At 43.1% G+C, this 23,722-nt stretch overlaps 1 protein-coding gene across 1 annotated transcript in view; it reads left to right on the top strand.

Moving 5' to 3' along the window:
• Window positions 1-3,091: 3,091 nt before the first annotated feature.
• Window positions 3,092-23,722, top strand: part of LOC143264095 (uncharacterized) — a 61,334-nt gene continuing 40,703 nt past the window's right edge. Inside the window, exons 1-2 of the mRNA XM_076529596.1 lie at window positions 3,092-3,146; window positions 10,150-10,635. Of these exons, the coding sequence (XP_076385711.1) occupies window positions 3,092-3,146; window positions 10,150-10,635 (541 nt within the window). The remainder of the gene's footprint in view (window positions 3,147-10,149; window positions 10,636-23,722) is intronic.

Below are 23,722 nucleotides of genomic sequence, written 5' to 3'. Positions count from 1 at the left end.
GCTAAGTGCATCGGCATTGGTGTTAAGACATCCTTTCTTGTAAATAATTTCATATTCATACTCCATTAGGAAGACTCTCCATCTTTCTTGCATTGCGCCAGGTGTTTTCGATTTGTCCATGTAGGGTATCGGTTGATGGTCCGTCAAAATTTTAAACTTCCGTCCGTACAAGTATGGCCTGAAATGCTTCACGCTCCATACTATAGCCAGGGTTTCTTTATCTTTCGTTGAATACTTTAATTCTGCTGGATTAAATGTTCTGCTCGCAAAACTAATTGGTCGTTCTTTTCCTTCTTCATTTTTCTGTGCTAACACTGCACCAATTCCTTCTCCTGATGCGTCTACTGCAAGAATAAATTCCTTATTAAAATCAGGATATGCGAGTACCTTGTCTCCGAGTAGTTCATTCTTAAGGGCGTCGAATGCTTTTTGCTGCTGTTCTTTCCATTCAAATTTCACATCCTTCCTCAGAAGCATGTTGATTGGTTTTGCTATTTCTGAAAACCTTTCGATGAACCGTTTATAGTAATTAGCTAAACCTAGAAACTCTTGAACTTTCTTAGATGTTGTTGGCACGGGAAATTCGCGCACTGACTTTAGGTTTTCGGGATTAGGTTTCACGCCCGCGGGAGTGATTACATGTCCCAGATATTTCAATTCCGTGCTTAAAAATTCACACTTGTCAGGTTGGAGCCGCAGTCCTACCTTCCTTAGACGTTCTAATAGTAGCTTCAACTTATCCCGGTGTTCCTCCGGTGTCTTGCCCCAAATGATGATATCGTCCAGATAAATTAAACAGATTTTTCCTATTAGACCTCGCAAGGCTTGATTCATCATTCGTTGAAAGGTAGCCGGAGCGTTTCTAAGTCCAAACGGCATTCTATTGTACTCATAATGTCCGGACGGCGTTGAGAATGCAGTTTTCTTCCTGTCATTAGGGTCCATTTCAATTTGGTGAAACCCTGAGGCCAAATCAAAAGCTGAAAAATACTTAGCATTGCCTAGTTGATCAAGAATTTCTATGATGTTCGGTAGCGGATATGCATCATGAATAATTTTGTTATTGAGCCCTCTGAAATCAATGACAATTCTCCATTTTTTCTTACCACTTGCGTCGGGTTTCTTCGGAACCACCCATAGTGGGGAGTTATAGGGAGAGGTAGAATCCCTCAGGATGCCTTTATCTAACATTTCATTTACCTGTTTACTGATTTCTTCTTGATGCATAGGTGGATATCTGTATTGTTTTGTATTGATCGGTATGTCATCCGTTGTTGGTATTGAATGTTGAACAAGTTTCGTAGCCGGCAGATCATCCCCTGGGAGAGTAAACACATCCTCGAATGATTTAATTACTTCCCATAATTTCTCCTGTTCTGCTTGATCCTTGATGTGGTTAAGTCGCACATTTTCCTTAAGTTTCTTCAGTCGTTCCGGATCCGTCCGCAGACTAAAAATCCTGTGAACTGTTTTGGTTAATTCAATAGTTTTTTCTTTACGTTAATTTCTGCATCTTCGGCTTCCAAAAATGGCATGCCTAGTATGCCATCTTCCTCGATAGGAAAGTCGTCTTTAACAACGGTTAACGCGTGCTGTCTGTCTCCTATATCCAGTCTCGCTTCATATTTTGTCTCAATTGGTTCATTAGTTACTCCATAAAACTTATTAGGCTGTCGTCTCCATGGTATTCCACTTTCTCTAACCTTAGTACCCTTGATGATATTAATAGATGCACCGGTGTCAATCAGAAATCTTCCGGTAATGTCCCTGCCATTGTTGTCCGTTCCCATTTTGACGTCAATTCTAAGTTGTTTACTTTGGTCTCGTCCGAGTTTACGTACCTGATGTCTGGCGGTCTTTGGTTTCGGGGTTTCTGAAAATTTTCTTGTTCTCTGCAATTCCTAGCTATATGACCTGGTTTATTACACTTATAGCAGGTAAATGGGCCAGGTTGTTGCCTAGACCTATCTGGTCGCGGTTCACTGTGGTTTTCTGTTCTTGCTACAGGATTCGGTCTCATAAATCTATTAAATTTTGTATTTAACTCTTCTTCGCGTTGTTCCTCATACGCCATATCTTGTGCTTCTCTTAAATTTCGCGGACGCGCGTGTCTAATGAGTGATCGTAACGGTTGTGACAAATTCCGAATAAATGTTGCTAATGCAGATTCTTCCTCGACTTCGATTAAAAGTTTTAATTCTGTAGATGTATATCGACGGTTATTATTTATAACGCGAATAATATCTTGATGTAACGAATTAAATCGTTTAATATATATTCTAACGTCGTCTTTTCCTTGTTTTAAATGATTCCGTTCATTAATTAGTAATTCCTTAGTTTTAGAGATACCAAATTCTCTTGACACGGCGTCAAATAATTCTTCAGCGGTTAGTATTTGTCGATTGCTTAGAAATGAGTCTGCTACCCCCGTGGTCTTGTGAACAATGACTAACGCGATAAACATATCTTGGTTAGGGACGATACTGAGGCCTGTTTTTATTTGTTGGATCCATTTCTCAACTGGCATATTATAACCGGAAAATTCTTTTACGAAATCTAGTGCCGATTTACATAGTTTTCTTTGTCTTTCTAATACTAATCTATCTCTATCGCTAGATGATGTTAAACTACCATCGAACTCGTCTTCTGATAATTCCGGTGTTATCGGTCTCTTAACTTGACTTCCTTCCATAATTCTTCGTTGCTTCCTAATTTCTTTTAATTTCTCTAACAGAACGGTTTCACTGTCCAATAATGCTTCGATTTGTTCAGAAATATCGGATTGCTCCTTCAAAGTTTTACTTGTAGAGGGCTTGTTATCCGTCATTTTTAGTCCGTAAAAACTTCGAGATATTTCACTAATGTCAAAGTCTTCAATGGAATACGATTGCTGACTGTTTTCTGAATCGGTCTGATATTCCTTCGAGATTCTATATGTATTGAACGACATCTACTTACAGTAGGAGTATCCACATATTCCGTAGGTCCTTTCAATTCTTCTTAATTTCCTCTGCAGTGATCCTGGCAGGATCGCCAATAAAAGTCTCCTGTTAAGCCGCAGCAAGGAAACGAAATCAAACACTACCAAAAAATGACTACTTTCAAGGTTTATTGCAAAGGTCCGAGATCACGTACAGAGCACTGTGGTAAAGATGGACAGACTCAGGATAACTGAACTGTTTTGGGGAAATGTTCGGGGTTTTTATGCCCTTCGAAATACAAATTATGACGCTTAGATTGATAGGGCGGTTGTGACGCATGGAGGATGACGACGGTGTTGGTTTCGGTTATCGGTGCCCTTTGAAAGTATACGATGACTATGGAGGATGAGACATCGATGGTAATGTGTCATATCATAACAGTACATTTCCGAAGTCGACTACACCGCGTTAGATAGTAGATAAATCTGTCTAATTTTGCGAAAGCGTATCCTAATACGTTTAGGGAATCTCACTTAGGTCGAATTCCTCGCGGCGGTAGACTATAAAAGCGCTACCATTACTAATTTTGTAAAATTTCATTTATATTAAGTTAGAAACCGAATCACACTTAGGTAGGATTCATTATAAATTACAAGCGTGTTCATCAAGTAAAATCTTGTCATTGCGATAGCGTCGAACACAAAAATCAAATATCAAATTTAGTTAATATTGCGAATGCGAAGTTTGCTTTATCAGAGACCCGACTCAGATACGGTCCAATACAAAGTATTGAATAGCGAGTTTCAAATCGTTAAATTCACAATTGTCAATTACATATTATTTAATTCATCAAATATTATTATTATTATTATTCAAGATCTATCTAGTTTCTCTATTGTAATTAATCATTTATAATTTCTATACTTTTCCTTATTTGTTGTTATTGTTAATTGTTAGTTTCATTTTCTTATCGTTTTATTGAATAAATCTAATTGTTGAAAGATTTTGATCTGTGGATTTCACTCCTTAACCGCACACCACACGAATCCCACAATCTTAATTTGTAGAATCGAGTCGTTTAGAGGTAAAAGCCGCTCTTTACCTTTTAGCGCTTGTAATAAACTGAACTTAGGTTCCAGGGTTGTTACAAAAGTACTGATGATGACTCTGACAGTTCGGATAATTCGATGTAACATTTCATTTGATGTTTACATTCTTTATTTATTGCTGTATGTTCAAGGAACGGTCAAGGATCGCTCCCGAAATTCCCAGAACATTCTTACAATCATGTTTTGGTTTTGACGAACGATGTCTCGACGTGCTTCCCTTCCGTTTGTGTACTTCCCGCCTCGTAGGTCTCGGGGAGAGTGGTGCAGGGCGGGAGGGCGGCCGCGAGACATCGTGAAATTTCGAGTAACAGAATAGTTCTGGAGGATTCTTGGAAATCTATTATAAAAGGAGGGGTAATCGCGGTCGCGAGTAAAGTACGTAAATAGAAGCGAGCGAGTAAACGTCAACAGTCTTTTTGTGAACTTATATTCTTTAAATACATTTAAATCTCTCTTTAAAATACACTCTTTCAGGCTTCCAACCCTTACAAACGAATAACGAGTAGCTTCGTTCGTGCAGACCGGCAAATTTTCATTTCGGGCAGACAATTTGAATTCGAGATTTCTCTATCGAACAAATTCCCCGAACACTGTATATAATTAATTTAATAAATGTAATATAATTTGTGACTTCAGTATTCTCATTTACAAATGCCTCATAATTCCATCACGAGTTACTATTTGGATCGACTATTTAAAAACAATAATTTTATCATTTTAGTTCTTTAGAATTCTGTAATTTTAGTTTTTATTTAGAATATTTGGAGCTTTAATACCGATTTAGCGATTCGAAAACATCATTATCCTTTTTTTCGAAAAGTACAAACAATTTTTCAGTATACACAACACTCATATCGATTTCGCCATTTTGTTTTTTTTAAACATTGACTTCTGCTTTGTAATCAATAACATTAAATACTCCTATACAGTAAACTTCAGCCAATTTTAACACCTTTTTCGTACATATATTTACTACGTCAGATCCGCCATTTTGTTTTTTGTAATTCTGACTTTTGATTTGTAATCACCGACTTCGAAAACCCCTAGGTACGAATTTTCACTTGTAGGAAGGTCTCTGAATAACAACTAAGTCTTTAAGAATCAGGATGGTATCTATATTTTAAGAGTGATCTCTCTAACGAGGAACGGTGACAGACTGACTTTCCCTCAACCGGCGCGGAATAAGGAAAGCTCTTTCACCAAAGGGCCACGTGACCCCGGTCAAAGTGGCTTGTCCGTCACCCCCATACAGTTAGGGATAGGCCCACCACTTAGGCCCTAAGTAACTGCCCGTCCAACCGTCTACAAATGTAATATGTGACGAGGCAAGCTATGTTTTCCACGAAGGGACAGGGAAGCATGACAGCTTCACTTTTCCGCCGTAGCATATCCTCGCTGCCCGGGGTAATATCGGGAAATGTACACACGTGCGCGTTTGCGACGTTTGTCTGTGTTTTGTACGATTATTTTTTTATTTTGTATCGCATCCGGGAAAAAACTACCCCTAACAACCACAAGAAATGGGCCCCAGAACTCGACCAACTAACCAGGACATGGTAACCTATTCTCCACACTGAATTCCCGACGGAAGGGAAAGACCCGTGCGTCGGAAAAACGACGAAATGAGAGAAATAAGTGAGCAGCGAACGAAGACCAACTTGTGACAAAGGACCCCGCACAGATCTTATGGAAAATGGGCCCCGATTAAATTAGCTGAATTTTTGATATGATGTAGTTCATGATGTCCTGATCAAAAGTTCCAATGGGCACAAGGTCGTAAGTTGAATAGTTTCCGAGATATGGAGGGTCAAAAGTCAATAATAATTTCTTATTCGAAACTACCACGTTTAAGCATATCTGAGTGTAAGAAGCATTGTTGCGCACTGTCCATTTACTTGATCCCTTAAAACCCAATGGTAGTATTGTGGGCCCTTAAAAAATATGACCCCTTGACCCCCCGACCCTTTAACTCCCCTTCAGGAGTCAAAATAAAAAATCCCGCAAAAGGTAAAAAATGATTCTCTTTTTCTTTCATCGTATAAAAAACATGAAGCACCGTCGGCATTAGCATTACCCAGTGTGCACCACGAGGAGGTTACTCGATCGGATTTTGCGCACTATATGGCCCTAAAAAGGGACATTTTTGTAGTTTTTTCTATTCCTCCGTTAGAATTTCAACGCTTATATTCTCTTGACACTCTCTATTAGCGGCATCTCTGGTCATATTTAAAAGACTGCCATCTGGATATTTAACCTTTCCGGAGGCGGCGCAAAATTAAAAGATTTTCTTGAACATGTCAACCTTTGGACAGCCAAACATAGGCAAAGCCTGTATAGCTATCCGCGTTGCCTCCGAAAAGGTTGAAATGTATTTAATATACTACCTAACAAGTAAATATGTCTCATTCATATCTGTTACGTAATTGTATGATTGAATAAAATAGAAATTACTTCATTAGGAAATAGAAATTATTTTATACTTTTTAGTGCATTTCGAAGTCGGCGTATTTTTTTCTTAAAATTATTTTATTTCACGCTTTTTAGTGGAATGGGGAGAATTATATAGGATACTGTGAAGCAGTTCTTCCGGGCTTTTTTTTTGTCTGCGTAAATGCCATGAACATAATTAAGTAAAAGACAAAATGGATATTCGTTTTTCAATTTTTTTTGCAACAATAATCCTTTGCAACTAAAAAATGAAAAAACTTTTGGTAATGGTACCAATGGGGAGTCAGACTCTACAAGATGCGAAAGGCTTTCGATCGCACCACCCACCTAGGAGAAAAACCGGCGAACATGCATAGAAAAAAAATAAGGGACACTCTTTCAGGGACAAATACAAATTAATTACATCATGATTGAGGGTGCTTCGTCCATTTGTTCTTTGTTAACTTTCTTTACAAAAATTTACTGCGCATGTGTATCTCTTACGGTTTAGGACTGCGCAAGGGTCAAAGTATCCGTAAAATAATAGCAGATCCTGCGCAACAAATTTTCTAACAAATCAAATTGATGCATTTTTAGAACGATACGGAGACTGTACCAAGCAATGGGAATAATACATTAATGTCAACGTGAACTCATCTTGCTGTAGAAGTCGCGTGTCAGAGCGGTAAAGCTTAGTTAGTGTTTTGGTACAGTGCATTGCAATTGCCCTTTCTTGTCTTTCCCGTGCATAGCACGGGGCGTTCCACTAATATTTAATAAGTATAGTTTTTCGCTAATATCTCGAAAACAAAAGCTTTCCGTCAATTATGTAAAAGGAAAAAGTTGTACAGAACCACGCCCCTAACAACATATTCGAAGGACATTAAAATCGTTCGAAGTTGATTTTAAAACTTTTCAACAATTTTTCGCTAATATCGCGAAAACTAAAGCTTTCCACGAAATTTGTATATGAACAAAATTGTTCAGAATCATGCCCCTGATAACATAATAAAAGCGCACTAAAATCGAGAAAAGTTTATTTCAAAAGTTGCCGGTTTTGCAATAACAATACTTTGTAATTAAAAAATGAAAAATTTTTTTATAATGGTACCAATGGGGAGTCAGAACCTACCAGATGCAAAAGGTTTCGTTCCGATCGGTCCATCCAGCTAGGCGTAATATACTGATCGAATTGAGTAACCTCCTCCTTTTTCGAAGTCGGTTAAAAACTAGCGGGACGGGAACGGGACAAAGAGAGTAGGCCGCTAGGACCACCTAATCTCCACTTTTCGACTCACGCGTAACTCCCACCGTTCATCCGTAATGATGTGGTTTTACATAGGTATAGAAACAGATATTGCTACTATACAGGGTGTTCGGCTACTGGTGGGCATAATTTTAGGGGGTCGTAGCTGGGGTGATTCCGAACAACTTTTTCCTTTACCAAAATGCTGGTTAAAGCTTAGTTTTTGAATTATTAATGAAAAACACTGACCAATCAGAGCGCGAGAATAGCGCGCGCTCAGATGCGAGAGCGACGGGTGCAAGCGTGACGGTTGACCCTGGTCGTGAACAAACAAATCGCGCGATATCGGTAACATAGTTACCATCATCGGTAATACGTCAGTCGGTAAGTAGTTATAAAATTCACAACTATTAATAAGTATAAATTTATTAACGAATCTAAATATATGGATTAAGCGAAAATAAAAGTAAAGATCAAGCGCAGTTTTTTTAGATAAAAAAAATGATTATTTGTTTAACGACATAAAATTAAAGAATACTCGGACGCTTACCTCATGAGTGAATTTACGATGCGAGAATTCTTCATTAATTTTGAAGTATATCGTCGTATGACAAGATACCTATTTACTCGCTAAAATCCACAAGAGTGTATCAATACCCGCTCTATGGGATTGTCAAGTAAAAATGGTGACTGTCATATTTGATGTTTTCCGTATAATAATAGTACAATTTTCGGAACCCACTCTAAACAAACACACAATCACACTAGCACCACGATTGTCCAGTCCTTAGTATCGAAACGTTAAAAATATCCACCTTTTTTACACATCAATTCGTTTACAAAAGTTCTTCGGCATGTACACATTATGCGCGATGAGTGATTCAAAGAAAAGAATCAGTTATTGCAAGATGTATTATTGCGATCGCACGACACGTATTACCGACAATATTAAATTTACTATAATGTTTGAAATGTGCACCATTCTCTTCTAAGCACACCCGTTCGAATATCGACAACCAACTGACGTTTTGTACAGAATTTTAGAAACAAAGAACTTACATTGGTATTGTCTTCCCACTAACCCCCCCCCCCCCCCCCCCCCCAGGCTGATCATGTTACATTTCTCGACGAGCGAGCTTCTTAGGTTATTGTGGAATCTTTTTCCCGTTGAGAGGGGGTCACTGTTTCACTTTTCTTTTGTTGATGTTTGTTCATTCTGAGACTATTGTAAAACGTTCGGTCAAAATACGCATCTGTGCATATTCGTTAAAAGTAATTCGTGTCGTAAAGATAAATTTTTCGACTCATCAAAATAAATAAAGTAAATTTAATATTGTCGGTAATACGTGTTGTGCGATCGCAATAATACATCTTGCAATAACTGATTCTTTTCTTTGAATCACTCATCGCGCATAATGTGTACATGCCGAGGAACTTTTGTAAACGAATTGATGTGTAAAAAAGGTGGATATTTTTAACGTTTCGATACTAAGGACTGGACAATCGTGGTGCTTGTGTGATTCTGTGTTTGTTTAGTGTGGGTTCCGAAAATTGTACTATTATTATACGGAAAACATCAAATATGACAGTCACTATTTTTACTTGACAATCCCATAGAGCGGGTATTGATACACTCTTGTGGATTTTAGCGAGTAAATAGGTATCTTGTCATACGACGATATACTTCAAAATTAATGAAGAATTCTCGCATCGTAAATTCACTCATGAGGTAAGCGTCCGAGTATTCTTTAATTTTATGTCGTTAAACAAATAATCATTTTTTTTATCTAAAAAAACTGCGCTTGATCTTTACTTTTATTTTCGCTTAATCCATATATTTAGATTCGTTAATAAATTTATACTTATTAATAGTTGTGAATTTTATAACTACTTACCGACTGACGTATTACCGATGATGGTAACTATGTTACCGATATCGCGCGATTTGTTTGTTCACGACCAGGGTCAACCGTCACGCTTGCACCCGTCGCTCTCGCATCTGAGCGCGCGCTATTCTCGCGCTCTGATTGGTCAGTGTTTTTCATTAATAATTCAAAAACTAAGCTTTAACCAGCATTTTGGTAAAGGAAAAAGTTGTTCGGAATCACCCCAGCTACGACCCCCTAAAATTATGCCCACCAGTAGCCGAACACCCTGTATGTTAAAAAACTCTATCTTTTTCCTCTTACGCGATGCGTAAAACCTTTGGACACTACGACAATGGAATGCCGCTCAACGTAACGCTCGTTCTGTCTAGCTTGTTCTACATATATCTGACCCACTCTCCGCGTCATGCGACCAATTAGTGTATGTGTTGTAACGAGGCATATTTTCATTATGTTGATTAACCTTCTTTTGCTAGCCCCGCTTTTCTCCCCCCCTTCTGCCTCCAGCCACCAAGAAGGAGCTACCGTTGTCCCCGGTCGCGGAGGAACTTCTCCTTGAGCGACGGAGGCGCGGGATGGGCCCACCGACGAAGACACCTGCTGTCCGGTCGCGGCGCCACCCTGTCATCCTCCGCGGGGGCAACCGGCAGCCGACCACCGGGAAACGCCAGGCCTGGGGACAAGCCACCCCCAACTGCCACCTCGAGAGGGCCCCAGGACCTGGCCACCAAACATCACCGTGGAATGGCCCATCCTCGACGCCGAAATCCTCGGGGTGGGGGAATACCGTGAACCGGGGAAGAAGATCCAGGAGAAGCAAGCGAGCAGCCGCGAGATAGAGCTGCTTTTCGCAATATTCCCCGCCGGAAATTTGAATCTTTTTCTTTTTGTTGTGCCTCATGTTTTTAGTTTTGCATTTTTCTTTCCTTTGCTATTTGTAGTGCGTTCCGTTCCTTTATTGCTTATTTCTACTGTTTGTGTGTGTGCCTGTGTGGATTTTTCGTCGCCGCCCCAGTGTGGACACGTCGGACCACAGCGCCAAAAAGGTAGGTGTCTTCTCCTTACCCTTCTTCTTTTTTTGGTATTATTTATTTGCGCGTGGGCGAGGGCGATAGGACACCTGGCCCCAGTGACGAGGACCCTAGAGGCCGCGAACGGTCTACAACGACACCGTTCCCCCCCCCTTACTTTATCTCTTTTCTTTTTCGCTGTATTTGGTATTTAGGACCGACGTCCCCTTGTTGTCCACGACACCTAAGAGGGCGTGTTCCTTCGCGGACGAATACCTCGGCGTTTTTTTTTATTTGTACTTCTCTATCTTTCTATCTTTGTACTCGCGCGTACCGTGTGCCCCCGCGCCGCGAAAGCCTCCCTCGTAATTGGCGAGTCGACCCCCTTATTCCTCGACCGTTGCATGTAACGCGTGGGGCCCACGCGAATTCATTTTCTGTTCTGCTTACGTGGCCCACTTGGAGGCCCGAATAAAAGTATTTGTCTTTGTTGGATACAAACTCGCGGGTCTTTTACTAATTTTTTTCTGATCCCCTCTGATTCCCGCTCCCGACAGAGCAGCCGGAAGGGCGATTACTACGGACGAGTGCATTAGCACTGGCGCCCCGTTAAATAAATCGGCCGTGGGTGTGAGCATCGGTGCGTGGAGGGCCGTTTTCCCTAACTGCCCCCACTCCAGGGAACCCCCTTCGGGCTTTCCCCCCCCACCGATCCGTCACAAATTTGGCGCCCAACGTGGGGCCGAGTAAAATTGACCACAGGGACGCGAGTATCCACCCGTACAGATTTCCTTTGTTCTAGTCAGTTTGAAATTTCCGTTACTCGTACCGTTGATTTCAACGACGAGTCTTTGTTTTCGCATCTAGCAATAGGCGATCGTTTTTGCTTCGTTGACACCTACCTGTACCCTGTGTGTTCAGGTGGATATCCGATATTATTGCCGCGATTGTCTCTAGATCGAAACTCTGTAACGGACTCTTATTGTTTGTTTCTTTCTTTGATTTCTAACGGCATACAAGGCCGATTATACCGAGCCTTTGTTTGTGTTAAGAGTCGGCACCTGTGACGGTTTAAGCTGTCGGTTGTTGTTTCTTTTTTCTTGAGCGTATATTATTGCTTCTTCATCGTCAGCTTAACTCCGGGTTAGAGATAGAAAAAAAAAAATTCTTCATTATGGCCGGCTCCGAGACCACTGAGACTGACCGCGCTCGCCGCTTCGCCCTGCGGGAACAGAGGACTGAGCTGCGGGAGATGTGCTCCTCCCTAGTGGACCGACACAATGCCGTTGACGTGATTATGCTAATGGAAATGTTAGGATTCAGTACCGTCGGTACGTGGACCGCGTTGGCTGACCGATTCAGGCGTTACCATTTCCGCTTGAAATTCGGTCCCAACGCGGCCGGGTGGGACCCTGCAGTAGACGAGGTGGCCGGCGCGCAGACCAATAGATCGCTTGAGACTCTGGTGGCCGGCAGCAGAGGAAAGGACTTGTTCGCCCGATACGAGTCCATCCTCCGTCTCTCCCCCTTGCACGGGTCCGGGTATCCACTCGGAGCGCGCGCTAATTTCAATTTGATTCCCGCCGCCGCCCCGACCTTGATCGTGACCGAACCTTCGCACCCGGTCACGGAGCGGCCAGCGGAAAAAAACGCGTCTGCGCTGGACCAACCGGAGGATCCTGACACTCCCGAATTACCGCGCGGATGGGTGGAGGACCGCCAGTGGCTATATAGCGTGACGAACGGCACGAGAGGAAAAAAGAGACTCGCGACCCCGTGGACAACCTGGCGTCCCGGGGTTATCCCCGTGCTCCCTCCCCATGCGGGGATGGTTACTTAGAGCGCGTGGACTACCGTTCGGACGCGTATCGCCGCGCGGATGACCGGGACCTTGCCCCGAGGGCGCTGGTGGAGGCGCCCCGTGACCACACACTAGCGACAAGGAGAGGGGAGGAAGAAGCTCGTCCATTTTCGGACGAGCCAGGCTCCCCCCGCTCCCGCCGTGTGCTGCGACACCGGGATGTGGACACGGAATACGAGAGAGACGCCACGGTCCATCGACGACAATCTCCTGTCGGTCATTTCCGGGGAGATCAGGCGATAGATGTGCTGACCAAATGGCGCATTTCGTACTCCAGCGAGTTCGAGGAGGGGGCCGAAACATTTTTGGACCGCCTCGAAAGATGTCTGGACAGCTCGAAGATGCCTGTTCCGGACATGCTGGCCGCGTTGTCTGCTGTTCTACGAGGAGACGCGGCGAGATGGCATTGTATCTGTGGAGTTTCGTGTCGGGGCTGGAGCGAATTTGCCCGAGCTTTTCGGGAACGCTTCGGCGCGCGCGACTTCCAGCAACAACTTAAGAACGATGTCAAAAATCGCACGCAGGGAGAACGAGAAACGATCAGCATGATTCTTGATAGCTTGGAGCTGATCTTCTCGCACATGATTCCCCCTCCTTTGTACGTAGAGCGATTAAATACAGCATATGACAACCTGTTGCCATATTACCGCTGAAGATTCCGACGTTCGGAATTCACAACGTTCAAGGAGCTGCGCGAATTGGGTAGGGAGGTGGAGGAAGGCGCGGCTAGAGAAAGAGCCGGGCATCGACCACCCCCTAGCGCAGCAGAACTTGCGTTGGCGGAAACGGCGTACAGGCCACCTCCGCGAGGAGCTTCTAGTAGTTTAGCCGCGTTGGACTCGCCGTACGATTACGAGTCGCTCGCCGATGCCTGGAAGCAAGGAGAGTCTGCGAGAATGCGGGACAAGAAAACGGGCTCTTCAAGGCCCGTGGTCGAGGTCGAAGCGGAAGGACCGGTACGCCTCGACCCCCGCGACCGCGAGAACTCCGGCGGCGGTACCGAAGGCGAGTGTTCCGCGCCAGCCACCGCGGACGCGCACCCCGCCGCGACCTTCAACGTCGCAATTAGAGCGGAGGAGCCCCGCGACGCCGGCTGCCACAGCACCCCCGCTCGCAACATCTACCCCGTTGACGTTTAGGGGGGGGGGGGGGGGGGGGGAGTGCTATAATTGCGGGCAGCCTGGATATTGGGCTGCCGACTGCCCCCTCCCCCGTAGGATCCGGGTGTGTTACGGATGTAACAGAGAGGGGGTTACCATCCTAACCTGTCCCGATTGCCTCGCTAGGCGTTCGGGAAATGCACCGCGGGGAAGTCGCCAGAGGCCTGCGACCACCCGCGTGAAGACGTGGAGGCCTCACAGACAGGCACGATTCAGGTGGAGGAAGAGCCAACGGATCTGAACCTTTGTGCGGAATTTCCGGAAACCCCCAAAATTCTCCCTGAATTGACCCTCCCGTCTCTTTCGCCAAAAACCGTGGGGCCACCCTCCACTCCACTTTTGGAAAGGAAGGAGGCCACCTCCCGATCCCTAATTTGTCTATGTGACGGCCTGAGGGCTGGTTGGACCAGGGGAAAGGGAGGTGATAATTGTTGTTCCGCGGAACCTCTTCCGGCACTTCCACTTACAGAGACCAAGGAGGAGGTTACCACCATGTCCCTAATTTGTCTATGTGACAGTTCGAGGGCTGGTTGGACCAGGGGACAAGGAGGGGATAGCCTTCATCACGCGGAACCTCTTCCGGCGCCTCCTCTTAAAGAGGCCAAGGCGGAGATTGCCTCTCGATCCCTAATTTGTCTATGTGACGGCCCGAGGGCTGGTTGGACCAGGGGACCGAGAGGGGATAACTTTTATCCTGCGGTACCTCTTCCGTCGCCTCCACCCCAGGAGACAAAGGAGGAGGTCACCTCCGAGCCCCTACTTTGTACATGTGACGGACGTATACTCGGTTGTACCAGGGGGCAAAGAGGTGACGATTTCGATCTGAAGAGACCTTTTTCCGTTCCTCCACTGGAGGAGGAGAGGGAAGAGGCCACTCCCCGATCCCTACTTTGTGCATGTGACGGCCCGAGGGCTGGTTGGACCGGGAAAAGATGTCCTTCATCCCACGGAACTTCCTCCCGCGCCTCCACTTAGGGAGACCGAGGAGGGGGTCACCTCCCGATCCCTAATTTGTCTATGTGACGGCCAAAAGGCTGGTTGGACCAGGGGAAAGCGAGGTGAAGGTCCCGATTCCGCGAGTGCATTACCGCGCCTCCACTTTTGGAGAACAGGGCCGTAACCACCTCCACTGATCCCTACTTTGTCCATGGGACGGCCAATTTGCCGGTTGGACCAGGGGACAGTCAGGTGGTCGGAATGGCTCGCGAATCAATTAAATTTCGCCGCGATTTTCCGCCGGGATATGTTGACCGCCGCTATTATGTCCGCTTACTGGTCGCTGGACATCCGCTCTGGGCTTTAATTGATAGCGGGGCCGCGCGTTCCTATTTGGGACCGGATGCGATTGCATGGTTAGGGTCGCGTATAGATCCCACTTTTTCCGGGGAAATGCGAATGGCCAATGGCGCACAGGACCATATCTTAGGCGAAGCGCCTCGACAAATAGCGCGTTATTGCCGAAAATGCGTGTGACAAAAGGCGGCAACGTTACAATCTAACCACTGCGATGCTCTTTTCGTCCCTCTAGCCCCGTTCCCGCGCCGCTAGTTTTCTCTCGTACTCTGGACAGTAGTTGACACAGTTGACCTTTCCCCCTCCTCTCCCCCGCTCCGTCGGTCCCCGTTTTGACACCGGTTTCCTCCCTTGCAGGTTTGAGTCGTTTGATCGGTCGTGTCTATATTTTGTTTCTCCGCCTCTTCCACTCCTGCTCTTCCTCTTCTCCCTCTCGCTGTTTTCTTGCTTCTTCCCCTCCTCTTGCCGTTTGAAAAGCGCGCCATGCCTCCGCCACCTTGCTTGCTACCGCATCCTTTCGCTTCACCCTTTAGGACCGCTCTCCAAGCGCTTGCAGCGTTCCTTCCTCCGCCATGTTGGATATTGCGAACCGGCCTTTTCGCTCTGCGCTTTCCCTCGCGCGGAGATGCCCACGTGTTCGTTCGATACATCAAAGTTTGCTCGACCGATCTATTCACCGTCAAATTACAAAAAAAAACTCAAAAGCTAACTACCGCGTGCATGCAATATGCCACATTTGCATTATTTAATTTATTTAATTTTGAGACTTTCTCTCGCAACTTCTACATGTCGCACGACCACGTGTTCATGCAAGCCCTTCTTCGAGGGCAACTTTCACCCTTAAATTGCACTATTTTCACTCGCGATATATAAAAATAATCGTATTTAAGTCGCGCACATATTTATTTTATTCCGCGGTCGGCCCAAACACTCGTTTCCTCGCTCTCGACTTCTCATGGGTTTGCACCCTATGCTTTCCCTCGCGTCGCGAGGGGGTAGCCATAACCGGAATTTCGTTTTTTATTTATAACTTCATTATTTCATTTCCGATTTTCACAGAAATTTCACCGCTCACTTCCCCCGAGATTTCCCCTCACTTCACAACATTATTTACCACACTTTTACCACTTTCTCAACTTAATGTACATCCCTATCTAAGTCCGCGAACTACTATTTACATCACGCAATCTCCAGACAATAACAGATCATAACTAATCTCCCTTTATCTTCTCTTCTGACACCATCGGGCAACATAAAAAGCCTAGTTCGAGTAGCTTCGGCAGCAGTAGCAGTCCGATTAATCACAGGGTTCGATCCCCTCGTGCTGGTCTCTGCTAGTTCCCATCCTAATTCCACCCATTTCCTACCAACTCCAAACTACGCGTTTCATTATATTACAATTTGTAACGTTGTTGCTTCGTGCGAACCTTCTTAAATAAAGAAACTCCCGATACATCATTTTATTCTCTTACCGTTATCCGTTAAAATGGTACGTTATCTTCTATGATAATTACAAGATCTCCAACTTTCGGTTGTTCCCTGTGTGACCTCCATTTGCCGCGTATATTCAGTTGATTAATATATTCTTTGTGCCAGCGAATCCAAAAATATTTCTTGACTTTTTGTATGTGTTGCCAAACAGACAATCTATTGCTAAGAACTTGCTGAAAATCAATCTCTGGCACGCTCACTAATGATGCGCATATTAAAAGGTGTGCAGGAGTTAAAGAACATGAATTTAATATCGCTACAATTTCAATTACATACGTATTTAATTGTTTATGCGTAGACAATTGTTTGTTAACTGTTGGAATTAAATGGTGTTTAAAAGGTTTAACTAATGCCTCCTATAGACCTTCAAAACGTGATGATCGTGGAGGGGAAAAGTTCAGACTTTAAACGACTCATAATTTCACCATTAACATTTGTTGAACTTACAAATTTTTTATTTTAGTGCAATTCATTTTTTGTTCCGGCGAAATTGGTTGCATTCTTAGAATAAATACGTTGAGATTTACCTCGACGTGCAAAAAATCATTTCGAACTTGCTATGAACGCTTCTGTTGTTAAATCACTAACAAGTTGTAAGTATGCAGCTTTCGTAACAAAATGCACAAATACAGCAACGTACATCTTAATTTTGTTTTGATTTCGAATTTTTCGTTCTTTTATAAATAAAGGGCCACAAGAAACAACCTCGACAATCTTGAAGGTCGTAGATTGTATAACTCGATTTTCTGACAAATTATTACATTCCGAGTAATATTTTTACAACCGACAAGCCAACATTTTTCTCGAATCGCATTTAGTGTAGATTGTATACCGCTGTGAAACATTCGAACATGATAATTTTGTATGATCAACTTTGTAACATGATGAGCGCGAGGTAAAAGAATAGGATGTTTTTGACTAAAAGCTAAATTTGTATGTTTTAACCTGCCACCTACTCTTAAGAAATCGGTAGAGTGGATTAGTGGATAGAGAGGATTACCTGAATTTAAATTATCAATTTCCTTGTTAAAATGCTGGATTTGAGTACAACTAATAATATGATTGTGTGCCTTATTCAATTCGTTTGTAGTTAAAAAATTCTTTTGATGATACCGCTTTGAAATGATTTCATAAAATTGTATACAATATGCTACAACTCGTGTTAGTCTATTCCAAGATGTTCAAATATGCTATCGTCATATGTTTTGAGAATAACAACTTTGGATAATGCCAGAGTATCAATAGGATGAAGCACGGTTGGCTGTCGTGGCGAGCGCACGTGTTCGGGGATCGCTCCGCGATAAAGTTCAATTTTGATAGGAAAAAGTGGTTAAAGTGTGATAAATAATGTTGTGAAGTGAGGGGAGACCGTGGGGGAAGTGAGCGGTGAAGTTTTGTAATAATCGGTGGTGAAATAATAAATCTATAAATAAAAATCGAAATTTCGGTAATGGCGACCTCCACGCGACGCGAGAGAAAGCATCGAAAGCGAGGAAACGAGTGTTCGGGCCGACCGCGGAATAAAATAAATATGTGCGCGATTTAAATACGATTATTTTTATATATCGCGAGTGAAAATAGTGCAATTTAAGGGTGAAAGTTGCCCTCTAAGAAGGACTTGCGCGAACACGTGGTCGTGCGACATGTCGAAGTTGCGAGAGAAAGTCGCAGAAATTAATTAATAATGTAAATGTCACTAGGGATTTAGAGTGCGGGAAAGGGCGAATGAAGCATACTGAATGCACGTGGTGATTAGTTTTGGCTATTTTCGTATTTTCGTGATTTGATAGTAAATAAATAATGGCGTCGGTCGAGCAGCTTCGATATATCGTACGAACACGTGGGCATCTCCGCGCGAGGGAAAACGTAGAGCGTAAAGGCCGGTTCGCAAACATCCAACATGGCCGGGGAAGGGACGCTGCAGGCGCATGGAGAGCGGCCCTTAAGGATGAAGCCTAAGGGCGAAGCGAAGGCACGCGGCAACAAGCAAGATGGCGGAGGAAAGATCGCCGCAAGCACATGGAGAGCTGCCTTTACGGACGAAGCCTATAGGTGAAGCGGAGGCACGCGGCAACAAGCAAGATGGCGGAGACATGGCGCATTTTTCAAATGGTAAGCGGATAGGTTGAAGCAAGAAGACAGTGAGGAGGAGAAGAGGAAGAGGCGAGACGACACGGAACGAAGTGAAAGAAGGAAGTAATTAATTAATTAATAAATAAATGAAGTGAATGAGATTAATAATAATAATAATAATATTAATTAATTAATAATTAACGAATAAATTATTATAAATAGTGAAGTGATTAGTAGATTAATAAATAAATAAATAAATAATAAATAATTAATAATTAACAGATAGGCAACTAATTCGGTGTAGTGTTAGGAAAGTGTTGTGGGAGTGCAGTGGAGTGCTAGGAGTGTTGCGGGTACAGGGAATATACGTGACCACGTGCGCGAGTGCGGAGGAACAGTGCAAAGCGGGAAAATGGCGGAAAAGTGTTGGAAGAACTGCGGAAAACGCTTCTGCACTCTGGAAACTCCGAAGTCGCAACGATGGTGGAGAAAAGGGGCCGCATTGAGAATATCCAGCATGGCGAAGGAAGGAACGCTGCAAGCACTTGGAGAGCGGCCCTAAAGGGTGAAGCGAAAGGATGCAGCAACAAGCAAGACGTCGGAGGCATGGTGCGCTTTTCAAACGGCAAGAGGAGGGGAAGAAGCGAGAGGACAGCGAGAGGGAGAAGAGGAAGAGCAGGAGTGGAAGAAGCAGAGAAACAAATATAGACACGACCGATCAAACGACTCAAACCCGCAAGGGAGGAAACCGGTGTCAGCCTGGTCATAGCACCATTAGGGGGCACAAATCGGAGACCGACGGAGCAGGGGAGAGGAGGGAGAGAGATCAAATCGAATCGAGCACCCTTCCGATCAACTGTTGATTCAGCAAGGAACCCAGTCGTCAGCCTGGTCATGGCACCATTAGGGTGAGACAACGGGGACCGAGTGGAATCGACAGGCGAGAGGAAGGAGAAATTTTTACCGAGAGCAATGGGCTCATGTAGCGTTGTGGAAGAAGACTGGGGCGTAATAGGAAATGCGGGGAAAATCGGTAAGCGGCGATAACACAAAGGGTTAAAAGGGCGCAAAGGAAGGGGAAACAACGCGAAAACGCGATGGAAAGCGGTGCGTGGAAATTTAAACATGAGCGGAAAATCAGATGTCGGAAATAGCGTAGGATATACAGAGGTGACAGGATATACTAAGAAGGCAACTTTCTTGTTGGGAGAGGGGGGTGGGTGCGAGGGTGGGGGCCGGGAGCCGAAATTTTCGAAACGCGAGAACAAAACAGATAATTAGAAAGTGCGATGAATTAGAATTAAGCATAGGAAAACATATTATGACACTTAGGTGGGAAATGGTGGGGAGAGGTCGCGGTTTTTTGCCGTATGTTCGAGCCCACCGGGGGGCGGTGCCGAGGGGGCGTTGCAAGGTCAGCTGGAGGTCAGCGCATTTTGCCCGGGAGCCTCCCCTAGATCTTGACGCAGCCCCTAGGACCAAAACCCTTTGGTTGAGAGCATCCATTCCCCACACATGGAACACATACGCGAGGGGTGGGGGCGGGGGGAGGGGGAAGTCTTTCTTCCACAACTGCGAGCGATGGCCTAGACCTGGTCTACTATGCCCATCCGGTAAGGAAGCCTGGTGGGTTGCCGCCAACCTCCGCCCTTGCGGCGGGGGCGGGAGACAGTTTTAGTGGGTATGCGCCGAAACCATCCCTCTTCTAGGGGCGCCAGAAGCGTGAGTCTTTCCACACTACCTGGGCTGTCTTCCCAGGTGTCCGTAATAGGATTTCTGTCTTCCTCAAACAAAAAAAAAAAAAAAAGAGTATCAATAGGATGATATTCTACAAGAGGCCATGTATCTTTTGTTTGATAGAGTTATACCGGTTTGTTTAACTGTAATTGGTTTTTCAAAAATTCGGAAGGCATATGGCCTTGTGATACGACATCGGCCAGTGTTGCATCGCCTTAGAGTGCGATGCAGCTATTTTTCATATTTTACAAGGCAATAGACCGAGAATTTCGAACTGACCGTAACGGCAATCAGTTTAGGAAGCCATTGATCATTTTTCGTTAAGAAAAAATACTTTCGTGGCGACAACCCAAATTTATTGCTTGGGACCAGCATGTTAATTTCCAATTCCGTTATTTTTAATCATCGTAGTCAGGGTCAAAGTGTTTCGTCATTTTATTACCTGTTATGGGTTTTTCCCAAATCGCGGAATCCCTCGTGCGTCACCCCTTGGTCCCAACTATTTCCTGGGGTGACCATTACTTGTACGAGGACGGTAACTCTTCAATAATCACGACCAATCAACAAACACATCCCCTTCCAAATCATCAATTCAGAGGTGATGTTGACGGTTACCTTTACGAAAAACGACATAATCTAACCATATCTTTCACAAGACACGTTTATAACACGGAAAAAAACGAAATGACCTATAACACAAATCGAACGACTTATAACACGGAACAAAACGCTAATGTCACGATCACGTGTAACAATCGCTCAAAACGTATCAGTATTAATAACGCGATTCAAACATATTCAAACACGAACTATCATTGTAATTAAAATCAGAGCTCACTAATTGTAAGTAGAATCTGTGACCTGTACGAACAGAGAAAAAAATTAAAGAAACGTATTCAATTCAAGTACTGTGAATTTATTTTAAATCCATCGACTATCCAGTCACTTAACTGGCGTTGCGGATAGGATACTGCGAGACTGTCGAATCCGGATTCTTCTTCAATTGTGTGACGAAAATCACTGACGAGGAAGCAGCTGGTGTTTCAACCCCATTGTCGCAGTGTCAATACGATCAGGCCATCTTTCGGCACTGGCATAGAAGAGTAAGTCTTTGAAATTTCCTATCTATACGTATATACATATATCATATCCCCAATTTTACCCTTATCCAATACTATTGATCACGTACATTAACTTTGACCGATTATAAATAAGTGTAAGTGAAATAATGGCTTAATTAACATTTGATCAATTTAAAATGAGATTATCTGTATGGCGCGACGCGATCCCAATGTACAAAGGAGGGACAAGTCTTCTGTCTCATTTTATTCAAACGTGTGATAAATTCACTGAAAATCTTATAACAAACGATAATGCGATCAACGAGTCGTTGTATGCTCTTATCAAATCGAAACTACGCGGAGAGGCACTTGATTTGGTAGTTGTTAATAAACACATAGACTGGCCCCAATGTAAGACACTCTTAACACTTTATCTACCGCTAGCCTATTAATCGGCTTTTTGATTGCTAATGCTTGTCGAAAAATTGAATTACTGTTACCTTGAATTTATTTTATGAATGTTAGTTTATACGGCCCTTTATTATATAAAATAAATGCAAAATAACGTATAAATATTAATAAAATTACATTCCTTTGAAACAAAAGGAATAAGCACAACACAATGAATAGCGAAAATTTAGCCGGTACTGAGAGTAAGTGCGCGCGCGACTCAGCCGGTACTTAGTGACTGGCAGCCTCAAAAACGACCGGTCAATAAAGTGTTAATTAATAGATAAGGCGACCCTAGCTCGGAAGAATTATTATTTAACCGACTCAGTACTTGTTATCAGCAAACCAATCAAACGTATGAACAATACGCTGATGAAGTCAAAATTCGTTTGAACAAGCTAAAAGAGCATGTACAACTAAATAATCAGGATAATAATATAATTGCTATGAAAGGTAACTTTTATGATAATATTGCGAAAAATGTATTTATTGATGGAATTAAACAGCCGTACCATTCACATCTGACGCATTTTGAATTGACTGATATCGAGGATTGCCTAACAAAATGTAGAAAATACGATAACCACGAGCAACAAGCAGTCTTTCTTACCATCATGAGACAACGCGAAAATAAACCCAAAACGAATATATTTGATACAGCAGGAATTTCGAGGAATACTAATCTATTTACACACGGAACCTCTGGAAACATGAACCCGTTTCAACAACGTGCAGCTATTGCACAGAAACCATTTGCACCAATAACCTTTGAAAACAGTAATAATTATAGACCAAATAATAATCAACCTAGGAATCAAAACCCTCAGCCTACATCTATGTCGATTAGTACAAGAAATACTAATAGACCGAGTAGTAACTTTAATAGACCCAATAACAATTTTATACGTCCAAGCAATAATTTTACAGCGAGATCAAATAATTTCTTCAAAAGCATTGGCCCCCCAAACTTCGTAGCAGAGGAACTTCATCATCAGAAAGAACAGCAACAAAATTTAGAAATTCAGAAAGAAGTTGATCACGAAAATTTTCCACTGGATCCCGATGTAAACCAAGAAACGTAGTAAACCTAAATTCGATTGGAAATTCGCCTGAACTTCCACACATTATCACGACTGACCCGCCGCTTAAAATTCTTATTGATTCAGAAGCGTCTTCATCAATTATTAATCCCGAAATAGCCTATCGCCTATTTTCCGAGTATATTTTTCCATATAATTTCGAAATAAAATCAGTGCATGAAATAACAAAGGGTACACGTGCACTCACTTTTCCGATTTTACGTGAATTAGGAGACGAAACACCTATCACTTTTCTTATAGCGCAGTGGCATTCCACTTACGATTGCCTAATTGGAAACAAAGATTTGCAAAAATTAGAAGCGAATATAAACTATAAAACTCAAATATTTAGTACGACGAAGTTCGAAATAAACTATTTAAATAATATACCGGACAAATGCAAGACAGCTGGAATGAATCATCATCGAGAAATAATAACACAGATAAGCACAAGTCACATGAACAGCGAGGAAAGGGATAAGATTACAAGTCTGTACCATCGATATAAAGACTGTTTTTATAATGAGAATGAGAAATTATCAGGTACTAGTGTAGTTAGCCACAGTATCCGGACAAAAGATGAATATCCAATTTACGTCAAAAGTTTTCGCTACCCATACCATTTAAAACAGGAGATACAAGAACAAATAAGAAAACTACTAAACGACGAAATAATTCGTCCTAGTAATTCGCCTTATTCTTCGTCAGTTTGGATTGTACCAAAAAAAAGTGATGCAAGTGGAAGGAAAAAATGGAGAATGGTGATCGATTATCGTAAGTTCAACGGCAAAACTATTGAAGATAAATATTCACTGGATGGATGACATCTTAGAAAATCTGGGTAAATGTACTTATTTTAGTACATTGGATTTAGCTCAAGGCTTTCATCAGATTCCTGTACACGAAAATTCTATAGAG

Source organism: Megachile rotundata, chromosome 3 (genome assembly GCF_050947335.1).
Source record: "Megachile rotundata isolate GNS110a chromosome 3, iyMegRotu1, whole genome shotgun sequence".
NCBI classification, from domain to species: Eukaryota; Metazoa; Arthropoda; class Insecta; order Hymenoptera; family Megachilidae; genus Megachile; species Megachile rotundata.
The sequence above is the reverse complement of the archived record's forward strand: the minus strand, read 5'-3'. Positions and strand labels throughout refer to the sequence as shown.